This window comes from Calidris pugnax, unplaced genomic scaffold (genome assembly GCF_001431845.1).
Source record: "Calidris pugnax isolate Ruff unplaced genomic scaffold, ASM143184v1 scaffold262, whole genome shotgun sequence".
NCBI lineage: Eukaryota > Metazoa > Chordata > Aves > Charadriiformes > Scolopacidae > Calidris > Calidris pugnax.
The window spans coordinates 1741239-1768522 of record NW_015091043.1 but is presented as its reverse complement, the minus strand read 5'-3'; the positions used below and the strand labels follow the sequence as shown (position 1 = coordinate 1768522).

Genomic DNA, 27284 nt, shown 5'->3' with positions numbered 1-27284 from the left:
GGCTCTAAGGATAGACAAGTTTCCTTTACATAGCCAAATACTGGAACTTTTACATAGGCCTACCTTATGAAACATACATGCATGTCTGTGTAACACACATCAAGTGATGTGCTGCTCTGTTACTGCTCCTCAATAATCTCATTTTTTATTTAAGTTATTATAATGAAAAATGGAGAGGTCTGAGAGTTTTGGAAGATGCTCATTTGGAAAGTCAAATGTTGCCATCTTGTATGATAAATGGCAGTTTAGATAGAAATTCTGTACTCATTTAGGAGCTTCACCTCCACTAGGAGCCTAGAAGTTTCTTCAGTACAGTCAGTGCTAGTCCTATCTTTCATTTTTTTGTTTACCTGAAAAAGATGGTGGCACTTAGGTAACTTTGAGCTTGTGCATGTTTTCCCTGCCTGAGATCATCTGCTACTTGCTTTGGCAACATACCTGTTGTAGAAAGTAGAGCACTGTTACTCTTTTGCCATGGATAAAAGCACACAATAAACAGAACATGTTTGTTTAAAGGTGTAAAAGCAATGTTTATAAATGTGAAATATTGTAAGGGTGAAAGCAGTCTTTAGCATGAAAATCTCCTCTGCTGTAATGTGAGAAATCATGGTAAATCTCACTGACAAGTCCATATTTTTACAGATGATCCATAACTTTTGGTTCAAACAAACCATTATCTAGGCATTCCAAGTCAGAGTAAGGTTAGATTCTAATAGTGTGACTTCGGATATTACGAACTCCTTCTTTGTCAACTCTTTGCTAGTGTTTTCTTCCTCTTTTAGGTTTGTTTACTGTCTCCTCTCTGATATTTTTGATCTTCTTTATTTCTCATATCTTGCACTTTCACCGCCTCTTTGTCTCCTATATGTTATACCTGTTCCTTTATCCTTTTTTTTCTTGTGGAATTCTAGAAGATACACAGCCATCAAAAGTAATCTCAGCTCAAAAGCAATTTTCCAATATTTATAACTATACAGAAGGACTGATAAGTAAGATTGAAGCACTATGGATTCTGGAGTCATAGGTCTCAGATGAGTGCACTGATTTTTTTGGGGGGGGGAATATAAAAAGCAGTGAAATACAGTTTTGCAAGGAATAATTATAGTAATTCATTGGCAACTAAATGTTATCTGTTAAAAAATCACTTATCAAAGGTTTCGTACTTGTAATCAATCTTTTATAATAAAATTATTATTGACAACATCCAGTATTTTTGCTATGTAACTTACTATACAATAGACGATCAGTCTTCTGTTTTTCATGCATTAAATCCTGAGTTCTCTCAGCAACAAGTATCTCCAGATGTTTGCTATATTTCTCCATCTAAATAACATAGAGAATTGCATAAAATAATCCTTTTACTGAAATATATTCATAGTTGGATAGGATTTAAGCTTTTCAATGATTCTACTTTGAAAATATTCAGGTAAGTAAAGACTCAGGACTGAGAAAGCTAATGTTTTCTTACAAAATCCAAAGATCATATTTCTCGCTAGGTTTCTCTGAAAAAACAGAAGTTTTCAGTCCCAAAGGAGTTGGGAGAATTAAGAAAAACTGACAGAAATGGCATAAGAAGGAAAGCTGGGTCTCAATCAGAACTGCAGCTGCAATCAGCCCATAGAGAATGACTGTTCTTATAAAAAAAAGAAAAAAAAGGGTATAAGATCAAAAAACAAACATGAAGAATAAAGGTGAAAGTTATTGCAAGTAAGCATATTGACTTGGACTGGATTAAAAAACTTAATTTACCAGAGTCATCATCATGTCAACAGGGCTAACTTTATTAGGATTCATCTTGTATAACATTTTCTTGACTTGTTCAAATGTAGGCCTTTGGGCTGGATTATTTTTTCTGCACCTTCTGATTAACTGCAGCAGAGAAGGAGAGTGAGAAATGCAAACAACCTTTTGTCATTCCAAGCACAGGCAGTGTTTCAAATTACTATTTCTTTCTTGGTGCAAACTGTTCATGTGAAGCCTTATCTGTAGCTGGTGAAAAGTGGCAGGGCTATGCTGCTCTCCAGAGTTCTACAGATTTATGCTGAGTGAAGGAAGTTAGTTCATCAAAATGCTGCTGGGGGAAATCACGAATTAGATGTTCATGTTCCTTCTGCCAAACTTTGCTTAAGCTCTTCTCTCATGCTTTAAGACAGTGTTACACTGCTGGAGTCAAATACTGTTTTCAGAGGGCTTACCTGTACACATAATTCATAGGAGATTAAAAACTCAACTACTTCTTAAGAATGTTAACTCCTGCCTAAAAATCCAGTGTTGCTTTTGAGAAGTTTGTTACATTGAGGTTGCTACAAACCACCAAAAGTGAATTACACAGCTCTCAAGCTGAAATAAGGATGCCACAATCTTGTTCTGATTTAATTGAATGTGGAGGGAGTGTACTTTGTTTTATTGGGCAGTTTGTGGCTACTGATCACATAGACGTTTTGCACAAGAATCAAATCAAACTATTCATTTCCCTGAGACACATACTTCACTATTTGAAAGTCCTTTGGCAGTAAACGAAATAGATAATAATAATATAAAATATGTATGGAACTCAACACTTCATAATAAACTGAAAATGCACAAAAATCAATGATTGAATATTAAAAACATCATTTATTACCCTGACAATTTTAGGGGACAAGTGACTTTTTTTTTTATTAAGGGTATTTCATTGTGCCTCCTTTGAGATGTACTTCTTGACTTCTGGGTTCTTTACACTCATCAAAGATAATATCGCCATAAAACTTCTGTGATCAGTCTTAAATTCTCTTCTACAAAGAATTTTTGTACACAATATTGCACCTTACTCACCTCTATGTAATCTGTGGTACACGGACAAGAATTCTCAGCCTTTCCTGAAATTAATTCTGCCAAAGGTGGGCACCAAGAATATTCAGCTGATTGCATGTAATCTTTCTAAAGAAAAAGGGATTAAATAATGTTGAAAAAAAGTACTGCATTTTTCATACAGCCATAGAAAATATATTATTATGATCATCATTATTTTTATGACATCTTCACTATAACTTTTCTACATGAGAGTACAATTAAAAAAAAAAAAAAAAAGAAGGATATAACCCAATCTAAATTGGGTAGCCTTGTCTAAAATCTCTTTCACGGCTGAGAGACTTTGATCTCAGGGTTTATGTTAGATAAGCAACTTTTGAAACAAATAAACACCTGGCAAGATATTGGGAAACTTTTGAAAAAACACATTATTCTATTATCATAAACTGTCAGAAATGGAAGAATGGCAGTTTCAGGTCTTTGGTATTAGAATTGTTGTCAAGCAAGTTATTTCAGACAGTACATGGTTACATATCTGAACATCTGGTTTCAATTTCAAGGTGCATTTTTTTATGTTTGCCATTTAGCACTGAGTACAAGGCACATGCAAAGAAGACATTTTCATTATAGAGAGCAGCTTATTTGATCTTCTAGCATATTCTTTCTTACTGCTGCAAGACTCCACCGAAAGGGCCTGTGTATGGCAGGAAAGGGAAGGAACATCAGGAGAAAAAGGAAGATGTTGTGGCAAATATGCAGTTACTGAGAGTTTGGTTTATATTTTCAGCAGAAACAGAATCAAAATTGTCATGCGATCTTCAAAGTTCATCTTTACTTACTGGCATAGGGTCACTTCTTGTGGCAATTTCTAGTAAAATGATGGCATAACTGCAGAATAAAAGCAAACCAAAATCCTAATAAAATAACAGTTAATAGAGTCAGTGACTACTTCTTTCTGTGGTTTCTTATTCTTCCCTATTTTATGACTGAAAGCCCAGCATTCCAAAGGGAGGATGGCAACAGTGCTGCTATCTGTTACTAGTCTGTGTTTTCAGAGATCTGTCACTGATCATTTCATAGCAGTCTCTCACACAAAGATTTGAGTTTGATGGACAGCAAAGCAATTTTCTCTGGAAGAATAATGGAATCCGGAGGGCATATGAGCAGGCACTTAGATGGTACCTACCAATTAAATATACAGGTTTGTGCTGTAATCAACGGGCAAAAGCAGGTTCATTAGGATAATCAGCTGGAGAAGTGGCTTCTTTTCAGCATAGATCACTATGTTCTGGAAAATCTCTATTATAAAGTCAATGATGAGACTGGCCAGAGTGGTTCTTTTACAGTATGCATTTTGCTGGCTCTTTCTGAATTATACTTTCATCATCATCGTCTTTATCAGATGAACCAAGGTCAAATACATTCATCAAGGTTGAAGAATGGAAAAAATGAGGTAACAACTGGTTGTTCAGTCTCCTTTTGAACTCATTAGAGATCTTTCACAAAAGTGATCTCTAAGAAACTAGCATTTCCTCCAGCAACCAATTCTGATAAAGATGCTCTTGCCTCTTTATGTATTGAAACTGTGTACTAATTAACTCCCCACATGCATCTCTACTTGATAACATTTCTTTTTATGGGGAATATTGGTTTGCAATCTGTTGTACTGTTAACGGTTGCTCTTACAGATGAATCATTCGCTTCTATGAAATTCTTAAGGAATTCTAGCTCTATAATGGGGTATGCCTATCTATTTTTCAGTCCACTCATGGACCACCAATGGCAAATAAAATAAGCATTTAAACCCTGCTGAATAATGTTGAAATTAATCTGATGAGATTTTTATCTTAATTTTGGGGTGATTTGGTAGCAGAAAGGAATACCAACCCTGGTGAGACAGCAAAGCTGAAACAAATTTTCAAGGAGAGTAGTTAGATAATGGTAACTCCAATAAAGCAGTATTGATTTCATTCAGCTTCAGCACCACTGCTCAAAAAAAGTCCTAACATAGCGAATAGGGAAATTCACATAATGATTACAAATCAAGAAGATCCAATCTAGGAGAAACTGTGACTGGAAACAGCCTCTTCAGCTCAAACAGGAGCTGCTTTCATGCTCCTGTTCTCATTTCCATTTTAGCTTTCCCATCTGACCAACTCATTCCCTGGAGAACTTTAAAAGCGAGTGATTCATCTGTAAAAGCACACAAAATTACAAATCCTACTCCTGCAGTTTCTACTTATTTTTCATTTGGGCTATACCTTCAGGAATATTAATGACATATTAATTTCAAGGCTGGGACATTGCTCCCTGGCCAGTGAGCCAATGTACATGTATGAGGAAGGCTTAGCACCTGCTCATATCATCCAACACAAACGGTGTGAAAAAAACAGGTTCTGAAGAATAGCTCTGTTAAAAAGACAGCCCTTTTAATGCTACAGGTTACATCTCTATCTTTGCTTCCTGACTGAACATTGCTCTTCTCCTTTTTCTGATTTCATCTCTTACTGTTTTTTCTTTTTTACCACGAAAGGATGAACTGCAGTACAACAAAAGAAGACCTTGATTTGGCAGACACAGGACTGACAGCAAGATAGATTCAGTGAGCATTCAGTGAATCTGTCAGAAGTTCATTGTACCCATCTATGGTATGAGCAAATCAGCTCTTAGCACTATTTTAAGGGGAGTTCTTGGCCAGAAATGGCTTCAGGAGGCCAAGTTGCCTGCAAAAATAAAGTAATGACATCTAACCTGAACAGGGGCAAAGCGTGAACTAGACAACCACCAAGGAAACACTTTCTGGAATGTATTTTGGCTGGGAGACAATGATGAACTGCAATGCATTAAACAATCTCAAAATTACTGCTCACTTGGAGCACAGTACTTTCTAAGACCAGTCCATGTTGAAAAGGTAAAGACCGACCAGCACAGGACAAATGACAACAGCCACAAGTAGCAACACAGTGACAAACTGCCTTTAGCTGAGCTATTTTGAAGCAAATTCTGAGGGCATGTTTAAGCCTATAGATATGAATGCTATTGAGTCCTCACATTCTTGCTTACATAATCTGATGGAATGGATTACAATTTATAATGTTCTACCACATTTTTTACACATACATTTCTTTACAAGGGAATAATCATAGAGTCATAGAATAATTTGGGTTGGAAGGGACCTTTAAAGGTCATCAAATAATATGTATTAATCCAGTAAATCTTATATATAAAATCATACCTTCAGTCCATATAATTTTTAATTAATCCTAATTGAAAAAGGGGGAAGATTTAAACAACATTTCAGCTTCTGCAAGCAATTTTTCGATAAATGTCCCATATTAGTCACTTAAGGCAGTAAGTGTTTGTCATAGGCTAGTGTAGGCCAGAGTAAATCTCAGAGTTTTTGATAAAGGCAATTATAGCTACTCTTTGGTAAATGTTAATGAACAGTGCTAATAACCATGCCTTTTTCTGCTCAACGGTGTGGCACTATCAGCATTTCAATCTGTAATTGAATTCCAGTTCTTTATGTTCTGTTAGATACCAAAGTCGCCAGGAAACAGACTTCTCTGGTCTGGGAATGTGGCAAGAAAAAGTAAGAGAAAAGGGCCACAAAGTATCTTGTACTATCTCTCTGCATTTTTTCCTTTCAAATGCTTTCAGCAAACTACTGGAAATAAGCAGACAGAGGAAGTATCATTGTTATGAAATAGAATACACCACGAACACAGTGATTTTCCTACTTAATACTGCAAATTCGTAGGAGAACCAAGAAAGATGTAATTTACAAAAAAAATCCTAGTTCAATGACTTTTTTTATTGGAATATTATTCTCTGAAAGTTCAATTGTAATCAGGTTTATCTGAAAAGTGGTTGGATAGAAGCTACCCATCACTGGCAAGGCTAAAAATGATATTCAAATAAGCCATTGCAAAGTGATCTCCTATAAAGGCTTTCAAAGTGAAAGGAATGGAGCTATTCACTAGTGCATCCATTTCTTTTTCCTGCATCTATTTTTCTCTGCAAACCAAACATTGTCACTGTGTGTATGCAGCAAAATGATGTATTGATGCTAATTATACAATCATGGGATGTGTCTGCGCATGATGACAACCTGGAAAAGTGATGCTATTAACTGTTAAGGTATTTCCATTATTGGAAATAACCTACTCCTTCATAAGAAACAGCAACAAAAAAAAAATCCCTAGATAACAGCAGACCTTTATACCTTTTTTACCTACCAATCCAGAGTAACTCTGTATAAATCATTAGACCAAGTCTACATTTATATAATGTCAGTGAATTCAGCATTTGGTTATCTACCTTAAAAGAGAAGATATCATGATATCTATATTATTCTATATTGCAGGATCAATCCTTGCTAAAATACAATCAAACGTATACCTGGGGTGACCATAGAATTACACTGAACTTGACTGTGATTAAGGAATCCTCAATTTGAGATGGGGTTTTTAAATGTGAGAAATAGAATCAGTTAAGTACCTGTAGACATCTGCCATAGAATTGGGTTCAAAGTCTGAAAGGGAATGGATTTCAGGAGCTGTGTAAATCTGTATCGAATGCTGCTGGTATGAGCTTGACCCCTCAGAAGAATCTTCCTTTCTGTACGACTTCAAACCATAATCTAACACGGAAGAAAACACAAAGCAAACTACTCAATGGCTGCTTCTCTGAAACACATGCATTAGTAGGCAGTAATACACCTTGTCTAAAGGAATTGATTTTCCCTATTTGAGATATACATCTAAATCTAAAAATAATATTTGTCTGGTGATCTCATCCCTCTAAACCACTTGCAAATATAGCACCATTGCTAAATATTTGGGTGAGACTGCATAACAGCAGGGGATTTGAACTATATAGCCCCTTCCAATCAGAAATATTTAATGATTCTAGAAAATTATATTCAGAGAATAGGCTCACTTCAGTGCAAAGTTAGCATGCAAATGCAGGTTTCTGTTCTACTTGTCCGCAATCCTTATCTGTGGTTGTAGGTTGCTAGAGTAAGTACTAGTTAGACAGGCTAGAACTGCTGAAAATCAGATGGTGGGCTTCACTTGCACACCACTAGCTTCAGAACAAATAAAGAATAATAATAAAGAAATGTGAAACATCTTTGCAGCTGTACTTTTAGCCTAACACAGAAGAGATTCTCAGCACATCACTCAGCATCAGAGAGAAGGAAAAAACAACTGGCTTCAGTTTTCTTTCTGATAAAAAGAGCACTTTGTTGAGTGCATGGGAAGGCAGGATGCAGATTAATTAAGATAATCCTAGAGCATCATTCCTTATGTTGGAGGTCACTGAAGTTTTTCAAAGAGCTCCTATATTTGTTATTTGTGAGGTTTGTATAACATTATTGCATCCAGATAAACCATGAATATTTAAAGCCTCTACAGTCCCGCCAATTAACTTCTGAGCAATTTCACAAAGATCCCATTTAATTCAGAGGAGCTGTGGGAAGGTGATGCAGTTGACGTAATCCAAATATCTCCATTTTTCATGCTTTTCTCCAGAACAGGGTCTAGGTAAAGTAGGCAGTTCTGAAGGCAACAGGATATGAAAAACAAGTTGGAGAAGTAGGCATGGCTCTGTGTAGGAGCCTTAGCCATAGGATGACCCGTTGAGAGATAAATCTGTTGCTGCTGTTTTTAAGATGGCTCAAGGTTATAAAGTGTGGTAACTACTTTGAGGAGGAAGTAGAAGAGATGATCATTGCTTTCATTCCTTTTGGCAGCTGCAAACTAGACTCTCCAGTGGTTTTCCTGTTCCCACAGGCTGTCATCCTGTACCAGGAGCAGCCCAGACCTGTAGTTCTGTCTCTGGGAGAACACAGTTCAGTTTTGTGTTTTTTCAGGACTGAAAAGCTCTGAATTGAGCCTACTTTTCTCCATGAAACTACCTGGTGTTTACCAGCCAGCATTACTCAATGCCTTTACAGCACTGTCCATGGCTCAGGTTTTCTCTCTGTATCAGAACTGGGGATGAGACAGAGTTTCTGCTCAGATTGATGTTGATAGACTCCATCATTTGTGGGATCTGATGTGTGCATCAGTGGCACATGTTAAATGACCTGACATGATAACATAATGAACCTTATTTCAGCACAGGGCACTTCTAGTGAAGGCTGGTACAGTCAGCATTTCTGCATGAAAGGTCAACAAGGAGGTGGTTGGGAGGAGTGTTGAGTGTGAAATCTGTTTGCACTAGTGGGTTAGCTGGACACTTTTGAAATTTTGTTTCCTATCTTCTCTTTACCTGCAATTTTACAAACCCATCGGTCATCTATCACGCAGTTACTAGACTTCAACCGTCCGTGATACATCTTGTGGTGGTGAAGATAGGCCATTCCTTGCGCGATATCAGTAGCAAAAGAAAACCTGAAAGACAAAAATCAGTGAGTTAGTATTTCCACTAAAGCTTCACTCAAGAGTGGCTGAAGTTGACAGAAAGCCTCCCTATGACTGCATTAGCTTTCAATTTGTGTCCCCATGCTCATTTTTCCAAAACATTTAAGGCAGGTACCTGAAAGCCCTTAACTCCCACTCAGTTGTCTGAGTCCACAGGCCTTTAGACTCTTTTAAGACAGCTGAGTTTCTTCTAGAATTTCCCAACACCTTGGTATCCTTGAGAGTGACTTCAAATGTTTACAAAAGAAACAATTTTTTTATTAACTTTATTGCTTTGTTTGGAGGGTTTCTTCCCTTACAATCTTATTCTTTGCTGAAGGCAAACATAAGGCAGAAGTAGAAGGAGTATGCCAAGAAGTTTGTTCTCAAAAAAGTAATATCATTGCCCTTGTTGAAGTTTCATTGACAATCTGAAATAATTTTCTATATTGGTAAGTATACTAAAGCATTTGTAGGTATGCTAATCATTTCACCAATGTGTTTTCACAAACATATGCGCTGATTTTTAATTAAATGGGAATGCCCAAGATATTTGGGAACAAAATGAAGCCACCTGGGAAAAAAAGATTTAAAAACAGTTTTGCAATATAACTAGAGGTGGGTTGAAAAGTTATTGGCTTAGCATGATTAGTGCTAAACGTGTGATTGCTTAAAAACCCAGAAGACAAGTTGGGCTGGATATTTGAATTTGCTTGCTTTTTTTCTTCTTCAGTCTCTCCATATCACAGTACAGGCCTGTCTGTCCAAGGATTTTTATTTAAAATCAACATCTTGTCCTAAAGAGCACATAGCACAGTCTGTATCATTTAGTTTTTCAAAAGTCTTTTTCTACCTGAAGCCCCAGTTCAAAGGAATATCTTCATTGAGCAGAACATCACTCAGGCTGCCTTTGGGGCAGTACTCTGTCACAATGGCGACATTTGGCACTTCTATACAACCTCCAATGAATTTGCAGAGATTGGGATGGTCAAGTTCCCTGTGAAAATGAACAGAAATCACAGCATACCAGTAATTTTCATGGATGTCCCTCCTGCTTTTTGTACAGTAACTGGAAAACCAAGTAGCTTGTCTCAAAATGTAAGAGAGAAAAGTAAAACAAGTATAAGGAGATTTTAATCTGATGTCAAAGCAAAGTTTGAAAGAAAGAGGAATGTGAATTTACAGTCAGATTTGGACAGACAGTAACCCCTATAAAAACAGTGTAAAAATGGAACAACATACACTTCTGAGTGTAAAACTTCTGAGGTTTTACATCTTACCTCACTTGCTTTACTTCTTTACGTATGGATTTGGACAGCGTGAATGTCTTCTTCATGATTTTCTTTATGGCCACTCTTCTACCATCACTGAAACAGAACAAAATGCTCTTTACATAGTTTTAGGCCAACTTCATAAGCCAGCCAGGCTATAAAAATGGACTGGCTATTTTTTCTAGATTGAGCAGCTTCGTATCTCTAGAGATGAAGTACAGAATTTTAGCATGTCCATATGTGGGTGTAAATCTGAATGTATATGACAGGTGACAGGGCCCTGTTTCTATAATAAGGGAAGCACGAGTGATTACATTCAAGCATCCTTAATCTGTAGATGACATTTGGAACATGAAAGTGTTAGATTCATTTGAGGTGGCTGGATGATGGAGTAGCACCAAAGGAAACATCAGAGCTAGGGAAACATACACAGCAAAATTGCTGCTATCCATTGCTTCTGTCTGCTGTTTTGGAGATCTACCACTGGTACTTAATATCCTTCTGTTCTCATGGGATGAAGTTTTCTCAGCAGTGAAGTGGCTGAATTTGATAGACAGCAAAGCAATTTTCCTTGGAAGAATAAAGGAGTTCAGTGAAGATATATGCAAGAGTATAAATACAGAGTACAGTGTCTGTGGTGTAGCAGATACAGGTGCATCACCAATGAGACTGAATGCTCCAGTCTTACATCTTCTCACCCTTAATTAATGTGTTTGACCTTGATTCATCTTAGGAAAATTATGATCATCAAAATGTCGTTATTCAGAAAGAAGCAGCAAAAATGCTCACTGTAAAAGATCTATGCTGGACACAGTGTCTTATCAAGGAAATGGATGTCATTTTCCACAATAGTGATCTATGCTGAAAAGGCAGCTGCTCCCCACCAATGATGCCAAGTAAGCTCCTCAGTCCTGCAAGGTACAGATCCTGTGCTGTGCATTCAAACGGTAGGTATTACTTCCATCTTTGCAAATGTTCCACCTGTAATTATATTATTTTTATGGAAAAAAATTTTTTTGGATAGCAGGATATGGCTATACTCTTTGCCCATATAGTTATTATGATGCGCACCTTCATAATGTGATCCACAGGTGAAATGGTCTGTATCTTCAGTAACATCAGCTGGTTTCAGGACAAGATTTCTAGTGTGCTACTGTATAGGAGGCTGTTCTTTAGTGCAAAGAACTATGCACTGCCTACGGTTTGCAAAAATGCTGCATAAAAGCCCTGGTTCCAAACGTATTTGAATGGTAACAGCCATTCATTTACAGATGCAAGACACATTATGCAGCCACATCCTTTTAACAAGTCCCCAGGAGTAAAGGGGAAATGATAGCCAAAACAGAAGCCTGGAATATAAGATATTCCACAGCCAGTATATGGTACAGAAGTCAGATGATGATATTAACTTCCTGGATTTGGCCTAACGAGAAACGCGAGCTTTTGTGTGACCTATTGACAGCAAAGTGGCAAGAATCAGAAAGCAAGGTGAAACTGTAGTATAGTAGGTAGTGCAGTAAATGAGTAATACATTGACTTACTATCTCCCAGTCTGGGTGAAGTACTGTTTCCTGGAGACATTAGCAGTAGCTGTGCAGGAGCTCAGCGCAGTGATACAGCTGGCATTGGAGTCGCTGGGGGCTGGGGCAGCACTCATCATGCTTCCTGTTGCTGTCCGTACCACGCGATCTAAACAGGATGCAGGGTGAGAAAAGGCACCTGAAGATGCATATAATTGCAAAGGTGGAGACTCCAGAGGCAGAGAAATACAGGGAATTCTCCAAGTCTTTGCATCTCAGCTGGTCTTACTAACCATTAAGACAGAAAGCCATTGCTTGGAATGTGACTGCTGCATAAAGAGTAAAAAAGTTCCAGAGCTGATTCACTGCCAGACATCTTTCACATTAACCCTCAGGATTTGATGCAAGTTTCATTTCTCTGATTAGCCCTTGCCGCAAGTCAGCTGCTGAGGACAGAACCCAGGGAAGCAGAGCAAGCCCTGTGCCATATTTTAACAAGTCTATTTGGAGCTCCGAGAAGACGGTAAAGTACAGGGATGTGGGAAGTGATTCTGACACCAGAGGAAAGCCAGAGAAGAGCAACAATACAGTCAGATGAAAAAAAAATCAGCGATCTCAATCGTATTTTTTTAAATCTCTGTTGACCAGCTCAAGGTAAGAAAATGGATTTCAAAACAATTTTAATTGATTATATATAATTTCACCATCACCAATTAGAACCCAGATTTAGCCAATTAGCCTCAACATTGCTGAAACCTCTTAGCTCTCCCCGGTATCAGTATCCAATGAAGTGTTGCTGAGGAAGTTCAGCATCTCACCTTGCATCAGGACTGCCATGTTCCCTCACCATAGTATTATCCATATGCAGTACAAAATTGCGCTGACATTTGGAGTCTTTCTACAGCATTTCACCCGCAAATCATAGAATCATAGAATGAGATCCCTCAGAAAGCTTTGAGAGTAACAGCCTCTGTGTGTGTGTATATGGTGCAATGCTCCAGAAAATGACTTATCTTGAATAAATAAAGCTAATTTCTCACAGTTCAGGCTACATGCCCTGGGTACAGAACTGCTGATATATTTCCATTTAGACAACTGTACATTTCAGGCTACTATGGGTATCTCTGGACAGCTCTGTCCAGAGGAGACATAATGTCTGTTTCCAAATCTCATCATACTATCAATCTTCATTACTCTTAAGTTGTTAATTATCACTCCTAGGTCTTAGACAGTATTGTTTCTTTGCAGGTTCCTCTCCAAGAAAACTATCTTTCATCTTGGATTTTCCAAATTAATTTCTCATGTGTTAATTTTTGATCATGCTTCTAATTCCCTTCAGTCTCTTTCTATTTTTCTCCTCCCATGTGGTGTTTATGACCTCTTCTAATTAATTATCAGCTGAAAATTTGCTTGTGTTCCTTTCTGCAATATTGAACAACACTTCTCCTTGAGTGTTCCATTACTTTTTTCACTTATCTGGATTGAAATTCAGTTTAGTTTATGCTTAATTAATTAAATTAACTAATTTCTAAGACAACATCTCTTTACAACAATGAGGATACCATATCAAAACTACACAGAAATTAATGTTCGAGTCCAGAACAGAAAGCATCTCTACTGTATATTAACACAAGAATGCTTGGCACTTCTACTAGCAACAAAATTACAAGACACAGGTAAAGCAGACATCTTTTGAGCAATTCCTCACAGCAACAGGAAGTGAGAGTGTACATCAGCACAGACCTATCAGCTGACAAATCACCATTAAAAAAAAAAAAAAAGAGGAACCTATTTAAAATTATTTTGACACCTAAAGTTTCAATAAACAAAAATATCAGTGATCAGCTGATAGATATTATAGAAATTAAACTTTGGACATGTCTTTCACAAATTGGTTCACCTTTTGTAAGACCCTTAAAGCATGAAGATGTACTTTTGATTGAGATTATGTATCAAAATTATTAAGAAACTGATCATATTATCAAAATCACAAGTTACTAACCTTGTTTGATGCAGGTGAAGTCTATAATCCAGCTTTCATCCCAAAACATCTTTTGTTTCTGATATTGAAACCACTACAAAAATAAATCAAATTAATTCCTGATGTAGCCTTACTGACTTTGAAATAATTAAACTAGAGATTATTTTTTTCAAATATGAAAGTTTGTCAGTATCCAAACAAAATCTGATGTTTAAGCATCTGACATATATTTTGAGTAACAATATAACCAAGAGTATTAATAACAGTCTTAGAAGAAAACAGCATCTGGTAAGTGCCCTAAATGCCAGCAGATTAAATTATACAGCGGTTATAGCTGCAGTCAATACCAAAATGTAAAACCCAAGCAGCATTTTACTGTCATTATACCATTTTCTGTAGTGTGGATTTTAATATTAGGAATGATGCATTCATTGAAACAGGTAACAAAAGCCCAGATACTACTCAAGGAACATCGTGTGGAGATTGTGTCAATATTTTGGTAGAAATTTATGACAAATATAGAGCTCACGGAACCAAAATTAAGTCATCCCATTTATTTCAAACAATTTCTGGGAAAAGACATCTACATTTTATCTTGCAAAGGTACGACCAAACAAAGATGTATTAGCTAGAAGTGACCACTAGGCTTGCTACAGATGCTGATACCAAAGGAATCCTCACCTCTGCTTGAATGATTAAAGAAGGCACTAGATTAATTACTGAACTGGTTAAAAGAATTTTTCCTTATCTTGTTTACTTATCATCTAAATAAAAAAGATGTTACTGCAGAAGATAGCAGGAATGAGTGTAAAGAAATGCAAGAAGAAAATAATAAATCTTAAAACCTACAGAAAAATAGCAGAAATAATAGGCAAATTTTGCTACCAGACATTTACATAAACCTATGCAAGACCAAGAAACTCCATTGGTCTTTCTAAAATTCCAATTGTTTCAAACTGTCTGAACTTCTCATTTGTCCAAATATACATTTCTATTAGATCATATGGTTTTACAGCATAGTTACTGTAAACACGTTTGTAAAATGCTCAATTAGTTTTCAACAGTGCTTCCCTTCCTAGCTCACAAAGCCAAGCAGAGAGGCACAGAATCGAGAAAAAATAGAATTGTGATTCAGGCCCCCTGTAGTACCTAATTTGGTGGGTCATCAGCCCTCTCCTGCCCATTCCATTTCAGTGCACTTGCCTACCTCAGATGCTCACTGCAGTACAAGATAAAAAGTGAAGGAAACCCTGAGAAAAAGAGGAGGCTATTGACTTATAGGATTTATAGGCCAAACCACAAACAAATGATCTGTTATCTACATAGTAAATATAATGATTCTACAGCTGCCGTATTCACTTGCTAAATCCTTGTTATAAAATTCAGAAATGTTTTTTTTTTCTCAAGATGGAGACACATAAGGAATGTAGATCCTCTTTGCCAGAAGCACTGTGAAGTCATAAGCCATAGTAGTATGCTGTTTCTGCTTTATAAAGATATTTTCATTCAAAGGTATCCAAAACTACTTATATATTCATACACTCCTCTCTCTTCATTCCCTTTTTGTTTTTCCTTCATGAGTCTGTTATAATAAGGGATAACTACTATGCAAAATTAGTCACTTTGAACTGAAGTAAACTGGTTCAGTTACGCAAAGAAAATGAGCCTATAAATAAAAAACACCAAAAACAACAACAAAACCAACAAACAAACAAACAAAAAAACCAAAGCAGAAAAAAAAGAAAGATCCTCTTCTCATTATTTCTTTTGAGAATATCCCAAGTTGAATGTTTTCCCCTGTAAATTGTATTTGGACTCTGAGATTTAATGGTCTCTGGTGGAGCTAATCCCTTTATGAATTTACCTAATTTGTTTTTGAATTCATATATATTTCTGACCTCCATAGGGTTTTGAAGCAGTAAATTTCATAACAGAGTTTTATTCTGAGTGAAAAGTACTCTCACTTCACTTGCACCCCTTAGTTCCCATGTTGTGAAATACCTCTTCTTCCTTCCCCAGTAGATATCCATCCCTCTGTTACACTCCTCTTCACTCCTCTCTTACAGGATGAAAATTCCTAGTCTAATGAGGTTCCCCTCATGAAAAAGCCCAACAGGTTGTTTCTCTTCCTTCTGCTTTCTTCCACAGCACACAGGTTCTGGACGCAGAAGAAAACCTACCCCACTAATAAGAAAGAGCTCCACTCTAACTAACCAAATCATGGAAGAGAAAGGAAATAGAAGAGGAGAGAAAGGATACTTACTATAATTGTCAAAATGAAGCCAGTGCAGACTAAACATATTGGTAAGGCAATTGCTATCCTAGCATCAGCAGACAGTGGGCACTCCCCACAATCCGCCGGGCAGATAGAGCAGCCTTCTTCTTCCTCACAAAGGCCATCTCCACAGACTGAATAGAAAATGAAATACAAATCAGAATATTTTGTTTCATCCATCCACAAGACTGTATTCAGATTTAAACATATGGTTCTGTAGCTGGGAAACCTCAGAGTATCAGAGAGAATAAATGACAAAAAATCCAGAGATAGCACCCCAGCAGCTGAAAGAATAATCTGAATTTTTAAAGTGGTACAGAATCTCTTTGATCAGATCAGATTGCTAAGGACATCAGAGCCTTTGACATGCTTTGTGTATAAATCAGTCCATCACTACTCTGTTTCTCGTGGTCCATCTGTTTTTTTCTGAGACTTAAAATTCCTCAAGGCAGGGCTTAATCCAGTCCTTGAGATCCCCAGAAGCTGGTCACCCTTCCTTGGCAGCAGTAGAAGACAATGGGTATTGCAGAATGAAACCTTGCAAACCTTACTGCAAGGATTTCTTTTTCTCCAAGGTGTTAGGAAAATCACCAGGAAAATCAGACGTGATTTGAAACAAAAGCCCTGAAGGACAAAACTCCTCCTCGCATGTCCTGAATGGTGTTTCAATTTTTCCTTTATGACTAAACTAATATCATGCTGTACTTCAGCCTTCTGAGACAAGCTGAAGGTATTATTCTGTTACTATGTATCATATTTTTTTTTAAAAAAAGCCTCAACAAAACAAAATCCACTGCTCAGTATTAATTCCCCCTCAGTCCATTTGACTCCAGTATAATACCAGGATAATCACAGAAGTCACTTTCTGCCTCAGGGGTAGAGCTGCACTTTTAAAATTTCTTTTCTGACAAATTTTAAGTTTCCTGGAAAACTCAGCTAGAGCTGTCTTGAAATGAATAGCAAATTCTGTAGCTAAATACTTCCATCCATATTGGAGTTCTTTGGTTGGTTTTGGTTGTTTTGTGGTTTTTGGTTTTTTGTGGTTTTTTTTTTCATGACATCAGGAAATATATTCTTAAACTTCCAGAAGCTAACAAGTCAACTGTGATAACGTATTTTACCCAATATTCTTCTTCAGATTGTGTGCTTAATTTATTAAATAAAGTCTACTTTTTAAATTTTACATTCCTAAGAGAATTGTTACCGTTATTTCTGCTTCCCTGCATACAGCTATACTAAAGTGAATGAAAAGACTGATGCCTTTGGGAGCAACTGAATTCTAATGTGAACAAAGGAAGCAAGATGGATTTCTAACTATCCAATGTGCTTATTGCAAGTCTGCTCCCCTTCAGGTGAAGAGCGCCCAGATCCTCACAACATGTTAGCTGGAAGAACATTTTCACTTCCCCATCAACTGCAGACAAGCCTTGTAGCACTTGACACCATTGGTTATGGTATTTGACTTTACCTGTTTTAGAGAGTGACTTCCTACTGTTCTAGATTGATACACATCTTACAAGCTCAAACACTTTTTCATGCTCCTGGTATCCATGCATGAATGATGAAAGCATTGAGTTTTACAGTCCGTAAGTAATTCACTCACGTCTTCATTTTTTATCATACCTACTGCAGGAAGGACTGTGGTTTTTGCTTCCAGAGCAACTTGCATTCTCCCAACTCTGATGTGTGCAATGAGAGAAGTCACACCCACGTGAACCAAAACAACCTGCCAAATAAGTGAACAAAGCAGCAAGCATCAAAACTTCACTTTGCATGCAGTTGGGTATCACAACAACAATTGTCCAATTGTGGTGTCTGGTGAAAGAAGGCATGCATTTTTTCAGAATTGGGAAGGATGTGTGTCCTTGACTGGGGAGACAAACAGAAGCAGGGTACACAACCCTTGTGCAAAAGGCAGGTCTCATTTCCTTCCTGCTGTGTGTTCTTTTCACCAAGCAGACCAAGCATTCTGCCATGTGCTTCCCTTCTGCTAGGTAGAAGTCCCCTAATGACCATACACAGCCTACAACACATTCCAGTCAGTAGCGCAATATATTGTTAGTGTAGGCCTTAAATTGACAGATTATGCTATTTTATTCCCTCCCATCCCCATTCCTTGTACTAACTGCCGATGGAGTAGCAGTGGGAAAAGCTGTTACTTCCAAGTCAAGTCAGTTGGGAACTGATGTTACTCATATGCATCACTTACAGACATAACATTGACAAATGAATTAGATGGGCAACATGTACCTAACCTGTACTAAACTACTAGCGAGTAAGCCCTGAAGAGAGCAAACAAAGTAAAATCCTGTAGGCAATAAATATCCCTTACCTTGGCAGTCCAGTTTCTTTGGCTCATTTTGCCAGCTGTAGACAAAGTGTGAGTAAATATCTGGCCATCATCTGGGATCCATGGACCACATATTCCTCCTCTCCCCTTTAACAGACATACTGATTATGTCAGTAAACCATGACACAGTGAAAATTCTAACTCCTCCTTTTTTACTTTCTAAAAATTACTTGTATTCTCAAACAGAAAATAAAGTGATATTTTATAATCAAATAAATAAAAATACCAAAGAACAAGCAACACTGTTCTGTGATAAGATAAATGACAAAATAAGAGAGAAGTGATTGTACTTATACTGAGCAAAAATGTAATTCAAATTTTAACAGCAGTAATTCTATGAAGGTAATACACTGTTTCAGGATTTGCTGTATTCAAACCAGAAACAGAATCATATCCCACTTTTACTATTTTTCCCAAAGGGTTTTATTGCAGTTTCATTTTTGATATTACTTTTTTTTTTTTTCCTTAATGAAGGCGGCAGGCACCTTTTCTGTGCCTGTTTGCAAAGCATTTCTCAATAAAGCTGTTAAGATGTAAACCTCCCAGCAACTGCAACCATAGAGGATTATTTTGGCTATTAGAAGGTCTTGCTTTTTTTTTTTTTTGATTGTTTGAAAGGATTAAGTCTGTCTCCTAACTCCAGATATTTCTTTAGGCACTTCTTTCAATGCACTGTAAGACATAGACAAAATCAAAAGAAATAGAGTTCATGGTAACCAAGGTAAAATATTTTAGAAATCATGAAACTGAAAAAAAAAAAAAAAATCAAACCAACAAAACCTCTTGAATTATGGAAAAAGCTCACATTGAAGTGTCTCTTCATTCTTATTCAATGTTACTCATGGCCTTCTTGCTGTCTGACAGCCAACCTCCTTAGACTTCTTCTAAGTAGGAACGGAAATATTTACAGCATTACAAGGCAGCCAGATGATGCATGTTGCCTACATGCTTTCACCTTTTCCACACCTTAATTCCACGCAGAACTAATTGTGAAATTAAGAAATAATGGAGAGATTACCACAGTGGTGGGATGTTGAAGTTCATTATTATAGTTATAGAAAAAAGCCTTGATGCGGTGATTCCAGCAAGGATTCCTCTTTTAAACCAAAGTCCTGGTATCTGCTAAGCTCCCCAGGGAGTCATTAATAAGAAAGCTCCTTAAGAAGGGACTGCCAAGAAATAAGCTAGAGATCTTGTGGAGACATTAAGCCTTCACACAGAAGGGAACATGAAATAGCCACAGGACGTGAGGACTAGGTTTCTTATTACACCATCTTTGATCATGCAGAACGTGTCAGGTTGCCAGAACGGAGATCAACAAGAAAGACTGGGAACTGCATGAAGGTTGTTATGTAGGGTAAAGCTTACCTTACAGTCAGAAAAATAAAAAAATGAAAAAAAAAAAAGTCCCAAATTGCATTGTTAGAATCAAAATTTTAAATATTCATTTGAAGAGGGACAGTCTCTTACAATGAGCGGCGCAGATAAGAATGGTCTGCTCACATTGCATGACCAAATTTGTTATCTTGAATTTGGATTCCTTTTTTTGCTCTGATCTAATACAGAAAAATCATTCCATCTCAGGACATGTGTATACAGGCTTCAGTTCTACAAGTCACGCCCAGTGATACCCACCCCACTCAACTTCAGTAATTCAAGCAAATCACTCAGGGCCCCTCTATAAGCTGCAGAAACAGTAACACCTCCAACTCACAATTCACCCTGCTTGCTTTAGAATGAAGTGGTCTGTCTTTCTTTCCCTATTGACTGTACAGAGACCTGAGCCAAGCAATCTCCAAGAGATTAAATTGCCCCCACTAAACATAATGAGAGATTCTGTATGTTGCCTTGTCTAAAAATCCAGCCATTTGCTTTGCAGCCTCAGCATCCAGTGTAAAAATTCTAAAACTGACAGACATCCCCGCAGTGGTTTTAGTGAACTACAGATGTGGCCTAATTGTAATCCCTGAAAGACTTTATAAACTTGAACCTTGTTATTACAAAGATTCTCATCCAGTAGCAAGAATGGAGCACCTGATGCTGCCCTGTAACACTAACCATGAAGGCCAAAGGACAGGAATGAATGTTGGCATGGTGGACACAGCAGTTCTCTCCATTTGCATCTTTCCAGCTGGTGGGGCACTCATGGTCCTCACAGAATTCCTTTGCAGCAGTAGCATTGCTAGAAGAGAAACTTTTATAGTCATTCCTCATTCCCCAAAATTGCAACAAGTACATGAGAACCTGTTCTTTATCCTGCATGGAAAAAACAGAGCTGCAAAAACATACACAGTGAAATAAATACTGTTACACTATTTCCTTCTCTTTTGTTTTGCTTCTGGTTGAAGCAGTCCTAGAGCAATGAAGACTGCTGTCAGCCAGCCCACCATCTACTGCCACGTGGTAGGGACTTCTGACAGATACCATGCCGCAAGCAGGTACCAGTGTCCACCTCTCTCCCCAGACTGACTCCATGACCAGATGGGATTACTTGGCACCACGACATCTGGCACAGAAGAAGATACCATTACTCCCACTACCAGAAATACGCGTGCCTGGCTACTTTCATTCTCAGTGTTTTCAATTGCCTACCTTCATCCAAGCATGTGATTTGTACATATCATTCAGCTCCAATCTTTGCTCCACCACCCAAACAACCGAGGAAAATAATAATATTGGACAATAATATCAGACACAATTCCCCAAACTAAAAAAAATAAGCAAAACCTGGACTTTATGAATAGACTGTTCTGCAAAACAAGGTGGACCTTTTGAAAGTTTGTCCCTGAAAGATGAATGTAGTTTCCTGGAAATGTGTGATGAAACATTTTTCCCACTTTTTCCTCAGCTACACTTTCAGTCGTTTATCATAGCTTTAAAATAAAATAATTTTTCACAAGCATGGTTTACTCAATAGAAATAGCCAGACTAAGTTCTAGGGTTTAGTTTAAATGTTTTGCACTTCTGATGGATCTCTGTATTCAAAGCAACAGCAGAACACCAGGCTTTATTTTTCAGGTTTTTTTTTTTATGATAGAAGAACTAGCCAGCAATGAGTAGATTTCAGAAAAGACTACATTATAAGAAATAAATAAAAACATAGGGGATCAGGCTGACGTAGATTGTACTCATGGCCAGATCTACAAAGATATAGACATACTTGAAACCTGAGATAAGTAAATATGTCAATCCCCAAGACATCTAAACAGATAAAATATTCAAATCTACTGGCCTCCGAGCCCATTCTAGGACTTAAAAAAATACTTAGGCAATTGGTGCATAATTCCCTTATATGTTTGTCTTTATGGCTGCTTTGTAAAATTTATCCTGTATTATTTTTCATTCTAGCTTCATCGTGGCTTCATCCAATTATGCTGATACCCATATGTTGACTTGCTAGCATCAACCATATTTGGGTCAGCCACAGTAAGCTTAGGAGTCAAGCAGATAGTCTTCTACTTAAAAAGAGGTGTAAATTTAATCCTTTTGAAAAAGTGCAGCACAGATCTCTCTCTTTTTAATCCACTGCAAATGGATTATAGGCCATCTTTCAATATGAAAAAAACCTCTCTGGATAACAGCTTTTACAGTCTGCACTTTGCAATGTGAACACTCAGACTGGAAGCGGAAAATGAGGGTTTTTCCATAAACATCTCTTACACTACCCAGCACAGAAAGTGGGGAAATGCAGCTGCAGCCCATTGTTGTATATGGATAGAGAACTGCTATGTACAGACAAAAATGTAAAATTAGGGTGTTTTAGCCTTTTAGTGATCTGGAGATATGCACATAAAAACTCTGTACTTAAAGATACCAACACAGTCTCTGAGCTGATATATAAGCTTTTGGACTGATTTCAATCCCACAGAATAAAAAGTCCATCTTGAATTCAGTGAATTCAGGGTTGGGCCAGCCTCTTTTTCATATCCATGCCATGCGCTTCAAACACATGTATGATTATAAGTATAGGACACAGATAGTTTATGGCTCCTGCTTAAACTTGATTTGTAAATTCCTTGTGTAGAGAAGGCAAGAACTGATGTTCAGAGTTGCACTGATACAGTAATGCAGATACAGAATGACATGGTCTATCCTTGACCATGCGGGCAAGCATGCCATGATGGCTGCTCTGAGAGACAAGCCATTGCAGAGGAAATACTTGGGGAAACAGAGCTATAAGAGACCTCAAGAGATACAAGGGATTAGTGAGGAGCCCCAGAGTATGTGTTCCAGTTATGTTACTGAAAATGTACACACAGAATCCTCACACATTTATGACCATGAAAGCATTTCTATAGGAGGTAATACCTGTGAGAAAGGATTTTATTTTGCACTGCGTATTGATAAAAGCCATCTGAAGCAAAAACTGCATAGGTCACATTGAAGAATTCCCCACTCACAGCCTTTTCTGGAGGCCTTTGTACCCACGCCATCTCCAGGCCTAGAAACAAGACAAACATGGATCAACATATATGCTATACTTTTCTACTTTACAGATGCATAAAAATGTAAAACTTTCTCTGTAGTGATTTTCAACTGTTCCTATTCCTTTTAACGAGCCCAAGCCAGTCATCCATTTTAGTGGCTGTATAGGTTATCACAAATGCACACTAAGTGAACAATTCTGACACACAGAGAAAAGATCAAGCAGTTGGAGAAATATGACAAAAAAATCTGGTTATCTTATCTAAACTAAACGCCCAGTATAATGCAGTGCTGCTTGTCCTGATACATTTGCTTTCCTCTTTGATGAGACAATAAACATTGCTCTTCATTCTTGGCTTTCATTGAGGTGCACCTGATTATGGAAGAACAAAAAACTCTAGCACACATGAAATTCAGTCAAAATCCTTACCCTCATGAGACATAAATTATATATAGAAATAATTATATATTTAAGAAAGCTTTCTCATTTTATAAAACCATATCACAGAGGACAGTGGAAGAAGTGCTTCTCAGACATTTCCACACTCTTACTGGGAAAGATAATTTATCCCAGTCATGTCTTTTGTCCCTAGGACACTTTATTACCTGCTCTAAGCCTGGGAATGAAGTATGATAAGAGGTAGGAGAAGTTTTTAATCCTTATTTTCAAACAACACTATCAAAATCTTCCCACTCCATTCACCTATATCTTTCCATATTGTTGGATGAAGGTTTTAATTCACGTCACATCAAATTACTTACATCATCAAAGTGTGTAGCTCTCAGTTTGTCAGGAAAATTTAAATCCCTTCTGCAGAGGAAGGGTAAACCTGCATTTCAAGTGGTTCTAATTTTTTTGTTGTTGTTCAGTTACAATCTCATATTACTCTGGAGTTGTTTTTACAAGTGTATTCTTCAATTGCATTGTTAGTGAAGCTGCTATTTTTTCCCCTAAACATAATTCCCTTTCAAATATAAAGAAGCAAATTGTAAAATAACCTCTTGCTTTCACATCTCCCTTGAGAAGTAAACACTCATTATAAATGCTAACACCATGAGAGAAACTGCAACACAAAGATTTACAAAGAAAGCTAGTGTCATTTGCACCAGAAGGTAAGAGAGGGCTGAGCTTCAGAGAATGTGAGAGAATGAAGGCAAAAGGTCAGAATGTATTTCAGTTAAATTACTTTCTACTTGCCTTTAAAGTCATCTGTTCTAATAAATAGTTGTTTCAGTGTTAAAGCAATAGTAAATTCATATAGGGATAAAAGTCTTAGTTGACAATCATCTAGATAGTCTTTGAATTTCACTGTTCACACAGAACTCTCTGGAAAATACTTAATTGTAATTCTGAGCTCAGAGTGTGACGCAGCAGTATACTTTCTGGAGTGTATTAGTTTCCCAGGTGTTCTTGTTTTTTCTAAAAACCTTATTGAAACACATTGTCTCTGGTATTATCTTTTACAACATAAACAAAAGTATTCCTTTACATCAGTTATTTATCAGTTAGAGAGTCACAAAATCATGGAATAGTTGAAACTGGAAGGCATCTCTGGAAATCATTTGATCCAACCCTGCCTTGCTCAAGGTAGAGTCACCTAAAGGAGGTTGCTCTAGATTTTGTCTAGTCGGGTTTTGAAAATCTCCATGGATGGAGAAGCCACAACTTTTCTGGGCAACCTGTTCTACTGTTTGATTACCCTTACAGTATAAAATATTTTTCTTGAATTTAAATTAAATTTCCCATATTTCAGTTGCTCTTTAATTATTTTTCAATCTCAAGCAATCAATTTCCAACATTCAAAAATATTATGTAAATAATATCATGTAAATTCTTGTTCAAAGCTGAGTGGAATAAGTGGGTAAAGACCTCAGATCTTTGTGCTCTCATGGAGCACAGTTGTGAGCAAGATGGAAAAGCATGACGTGTAGAATCAGTGAATTTGCTTACTGGCTGCAGGGTTTAAGCACAGACAACTTTTGAATTGACACTACAAAATTTCAGTAATGACTCAATGGAATTTGCTGCAATGCAGAGCCCTCTGCCTGCTTTGTTTGTATTAAGTTGCATTTGGTTCTCTAATGAGAAATGAAATGTTTTCAGTTTCTTTCTGGGGGAAGGGATTCAGCTGTTTCTATTGCTTTTTCTCTTGGAACCAATGAATATTGGACAAATAATTGCTCTGTAATATCTTTTCATTGTTTTCTTCCACTTCTCTAGAAAGAGAGGTTGTCACTGATTCAGATGCTTTCCATCAAAAGTTAGGTATTATTCTGAGTACTTCAATTTTGGGTTTGTAACTATTCCCCAAGCAAGAGCTGATTTTTCTCTAGCAGCTTTAGAGCTCACTCACCTCCACAGTCCAGCATGTTATACTCATCTGGTTTTTCCAGGGGCCAGCAGTCATAGTCTTTGTTATCTAAATCATGCCATCCCTCCACTAATACCACCTGCCAGAAAAAAAAAAAAGAAGCATATGAATAGAAAAAAGAGAGGGAAAAGAGAAAGGATGAGTTCCATCTCCAAAGTTTATATTTCTTCTAATGAAATCAACCCAAATGCAGAAACATAGTGTGGCATATTTCGCTCTCTTCACCTTCTGGAGGAAAAAATGACAGCTTCCTAGGGGTATACAAACTTGATCAGTATATTCTTTTGATCTATCCTGAAATTAGGTGTGAAACAATAAGAGGACTTAGCTAATCCTTCTCTTGCAGAGTGTTTTCTCTAGGAAGAGTGGGAGTTCTAAATCATACGCAAAGGGACATTTGATTAAAAGAGTGTTTTTGCTATTAAAATGGCACTGTCCTGCTCCAAACTGCTTGGTTTCTGTTAATCTTTTACACCTAAACTCTTTGAATGAGTCATTTTTTGTTATACCTTTAATAACACAATACAACTGTTCATTATATGAATGTTAAAATATATAATTATACATAATGTTAAGATTGCATAAGCCTGTTACAAGTATAATACAGCATCTTAATGGCATAAAGATTGAATTGCAACAGTGGCAGGATATACACTATCCCTGTATATATATTATACATTATAATAGATATATTAATCATGTAATAAAATATACACTCTAGGGTATATATAAACAGAACAGACTATGTTATGATAATGCACCCTGGTTTTATTCCACTTCTAGTAAAAGATAAGAGTTTCTATTCATAGAAAATTCATTGCTATTATTTTTCTATATATTACTTGAGGATAATTATCTACAGTATTATACAGTTACTTATCAAAGCAATCATGGAACAAGATAGAATTATACAACTGATTCTTTCAATATAGTCTTCTATTACTCTTGTTTTCCACATTACTAAAACAACATTCAACAATTGCCTGGTATAAATAGCTGTCTCACTGCAATAAGCCATATACAGTTCTTTCCGTATGCACAGGGAATAAGTTCTGGCAAGCAGATCTTAGGTAGTTTACCTACCAATAAACTGAGGAGGCTTCGGAGCCCTAAGGCTGATGTTTTGCCAGCTCTCATGCTCCCTACCATGCACCCAGCTCACCAAGTGTCAGGGCTGCTTCTGATGTTGCTGCTGCTGCTACTGAATTTGATGCCCTTGCCTGAGAAGGGGAGTTGCTAGGCAAGCTGATCCTGGCAACTCCAGCTGCTGCAGCTGTTCTGCCTCCTCCTTCCCTCATCTGCCCTACCCTGCTTTTTCTTGGTGCAGGTGGAAACACCCTCTCTGAAAAATCGCCACTTGTGCTAGGGGCAGCCCCTCTCTCAGACCATTGAAGTTTGTGCCTCTGTCAGCACAAAGCTGGAAAAGCAACGAGAGGATTTTATTCCCCTACCTAGTTGAATTTGGGCAGCATCTGACCCTTAGAAAAATGAATCAATAGTGTGGAAATAAATGTGGAGGGCCTGGAGGAGGAGAGGTATATAAACTCTAAAGCAAGAAAAGGTCACCTATAAACTGCAAGAGCAGAGGCTGGACTACGTGATATCCTAAGGTCCCTTCCAACCTGTTGTATCAGACCCTATGACTTCAATTTCTCAGTCTCTGGAGGTGCAGGACAACTTGTACCCGAGAAGTGTCCTGTTATACACCCAGGTGAAAGAGACCTCTGCCTAGCTATGCTGGTATGATAAAGACATAGATGTGTCCGTGACTATTTCTGCTCTCTGAAGTCACTGCCAACACAGAACTTCAGTTGTGATTCAGCTCTCACGAGTATTTGCCTGCGTTTTCTCTGGAATTCTGGCTCTCAGCCCAAACTGACATTACTAATCTCA

The 27284-nt window shown here is 37.4% G+C and overlaps 1 protein-coding gene across 1 annotated transcript in view; it reads right to left on the bottom strand.

The window, feature by feature from the left end:
* LOC106896411 (atrial natriuretic peptide receptor 2-like) overlaps positions 1 to 27284 on the bottom strand; it is a 153760-nt gene that overhangs the window by 5419 nt on the left and 121057 nt on the right. Inside the window, exons 2-18 of the mRNA XM_014956393.1 lie at positions 25374 to 25470; positions 22903 to 23035; positions 20653 to 20788; positions 18577 to 18681; positions 17868 to 17970; positions 16233 to 16378; positions 13991 to 14063; positions 12010 to 12157; positions 10478 to 10564; positions 10051 to 10194; positions 9067 to 9188; positions 7291 to 7432; positions 3626 to 3678; positions 2815 to 2900; positions 1750 to 1869; positions 1230 to 1323; positions 351 to 438 (exon numbers count right to left, since the gene is read on the bottom strand). Coding sequence (XP_014811879.1) covers positions 351 to 438; positions 1230 to 1323; positions 1750 to 1869; positions 2815 to 2900; positions 3626 to 3678; positions 7291 to 7432; positions 9067 to 9188; positions 10051 to 10194; positions 10478 to 10564; positions 12010 to 12157; positions 13991 to 14063; positions 16233 to 16378; positions 17868 to 17970; positions 18577 to 18681; positions 20653 to 20788; positions 22903 to 23035; positions 25374 to 25470 — 1877 coding nt within the window. The remainder of the gene's footprint in view (positions 1 to 350; positions 439 to 1229; positions 1324 to 1749; positions 1870 to 2814; positions 2901 to 3625; positions 3679 to 7290; positions 7433 to 9066; positions 9189 to 10050; positions 10195 to 10477; positions 10565 to 12009; positions 12158 to 13990; positions 14064 to 16232; positions 16379 to 17867; positions 17971 to 18576; positions 18682 to 20652; positions 20789 to 22902; positions 23036 to 25373; positions 25471 to 27284) is intronic.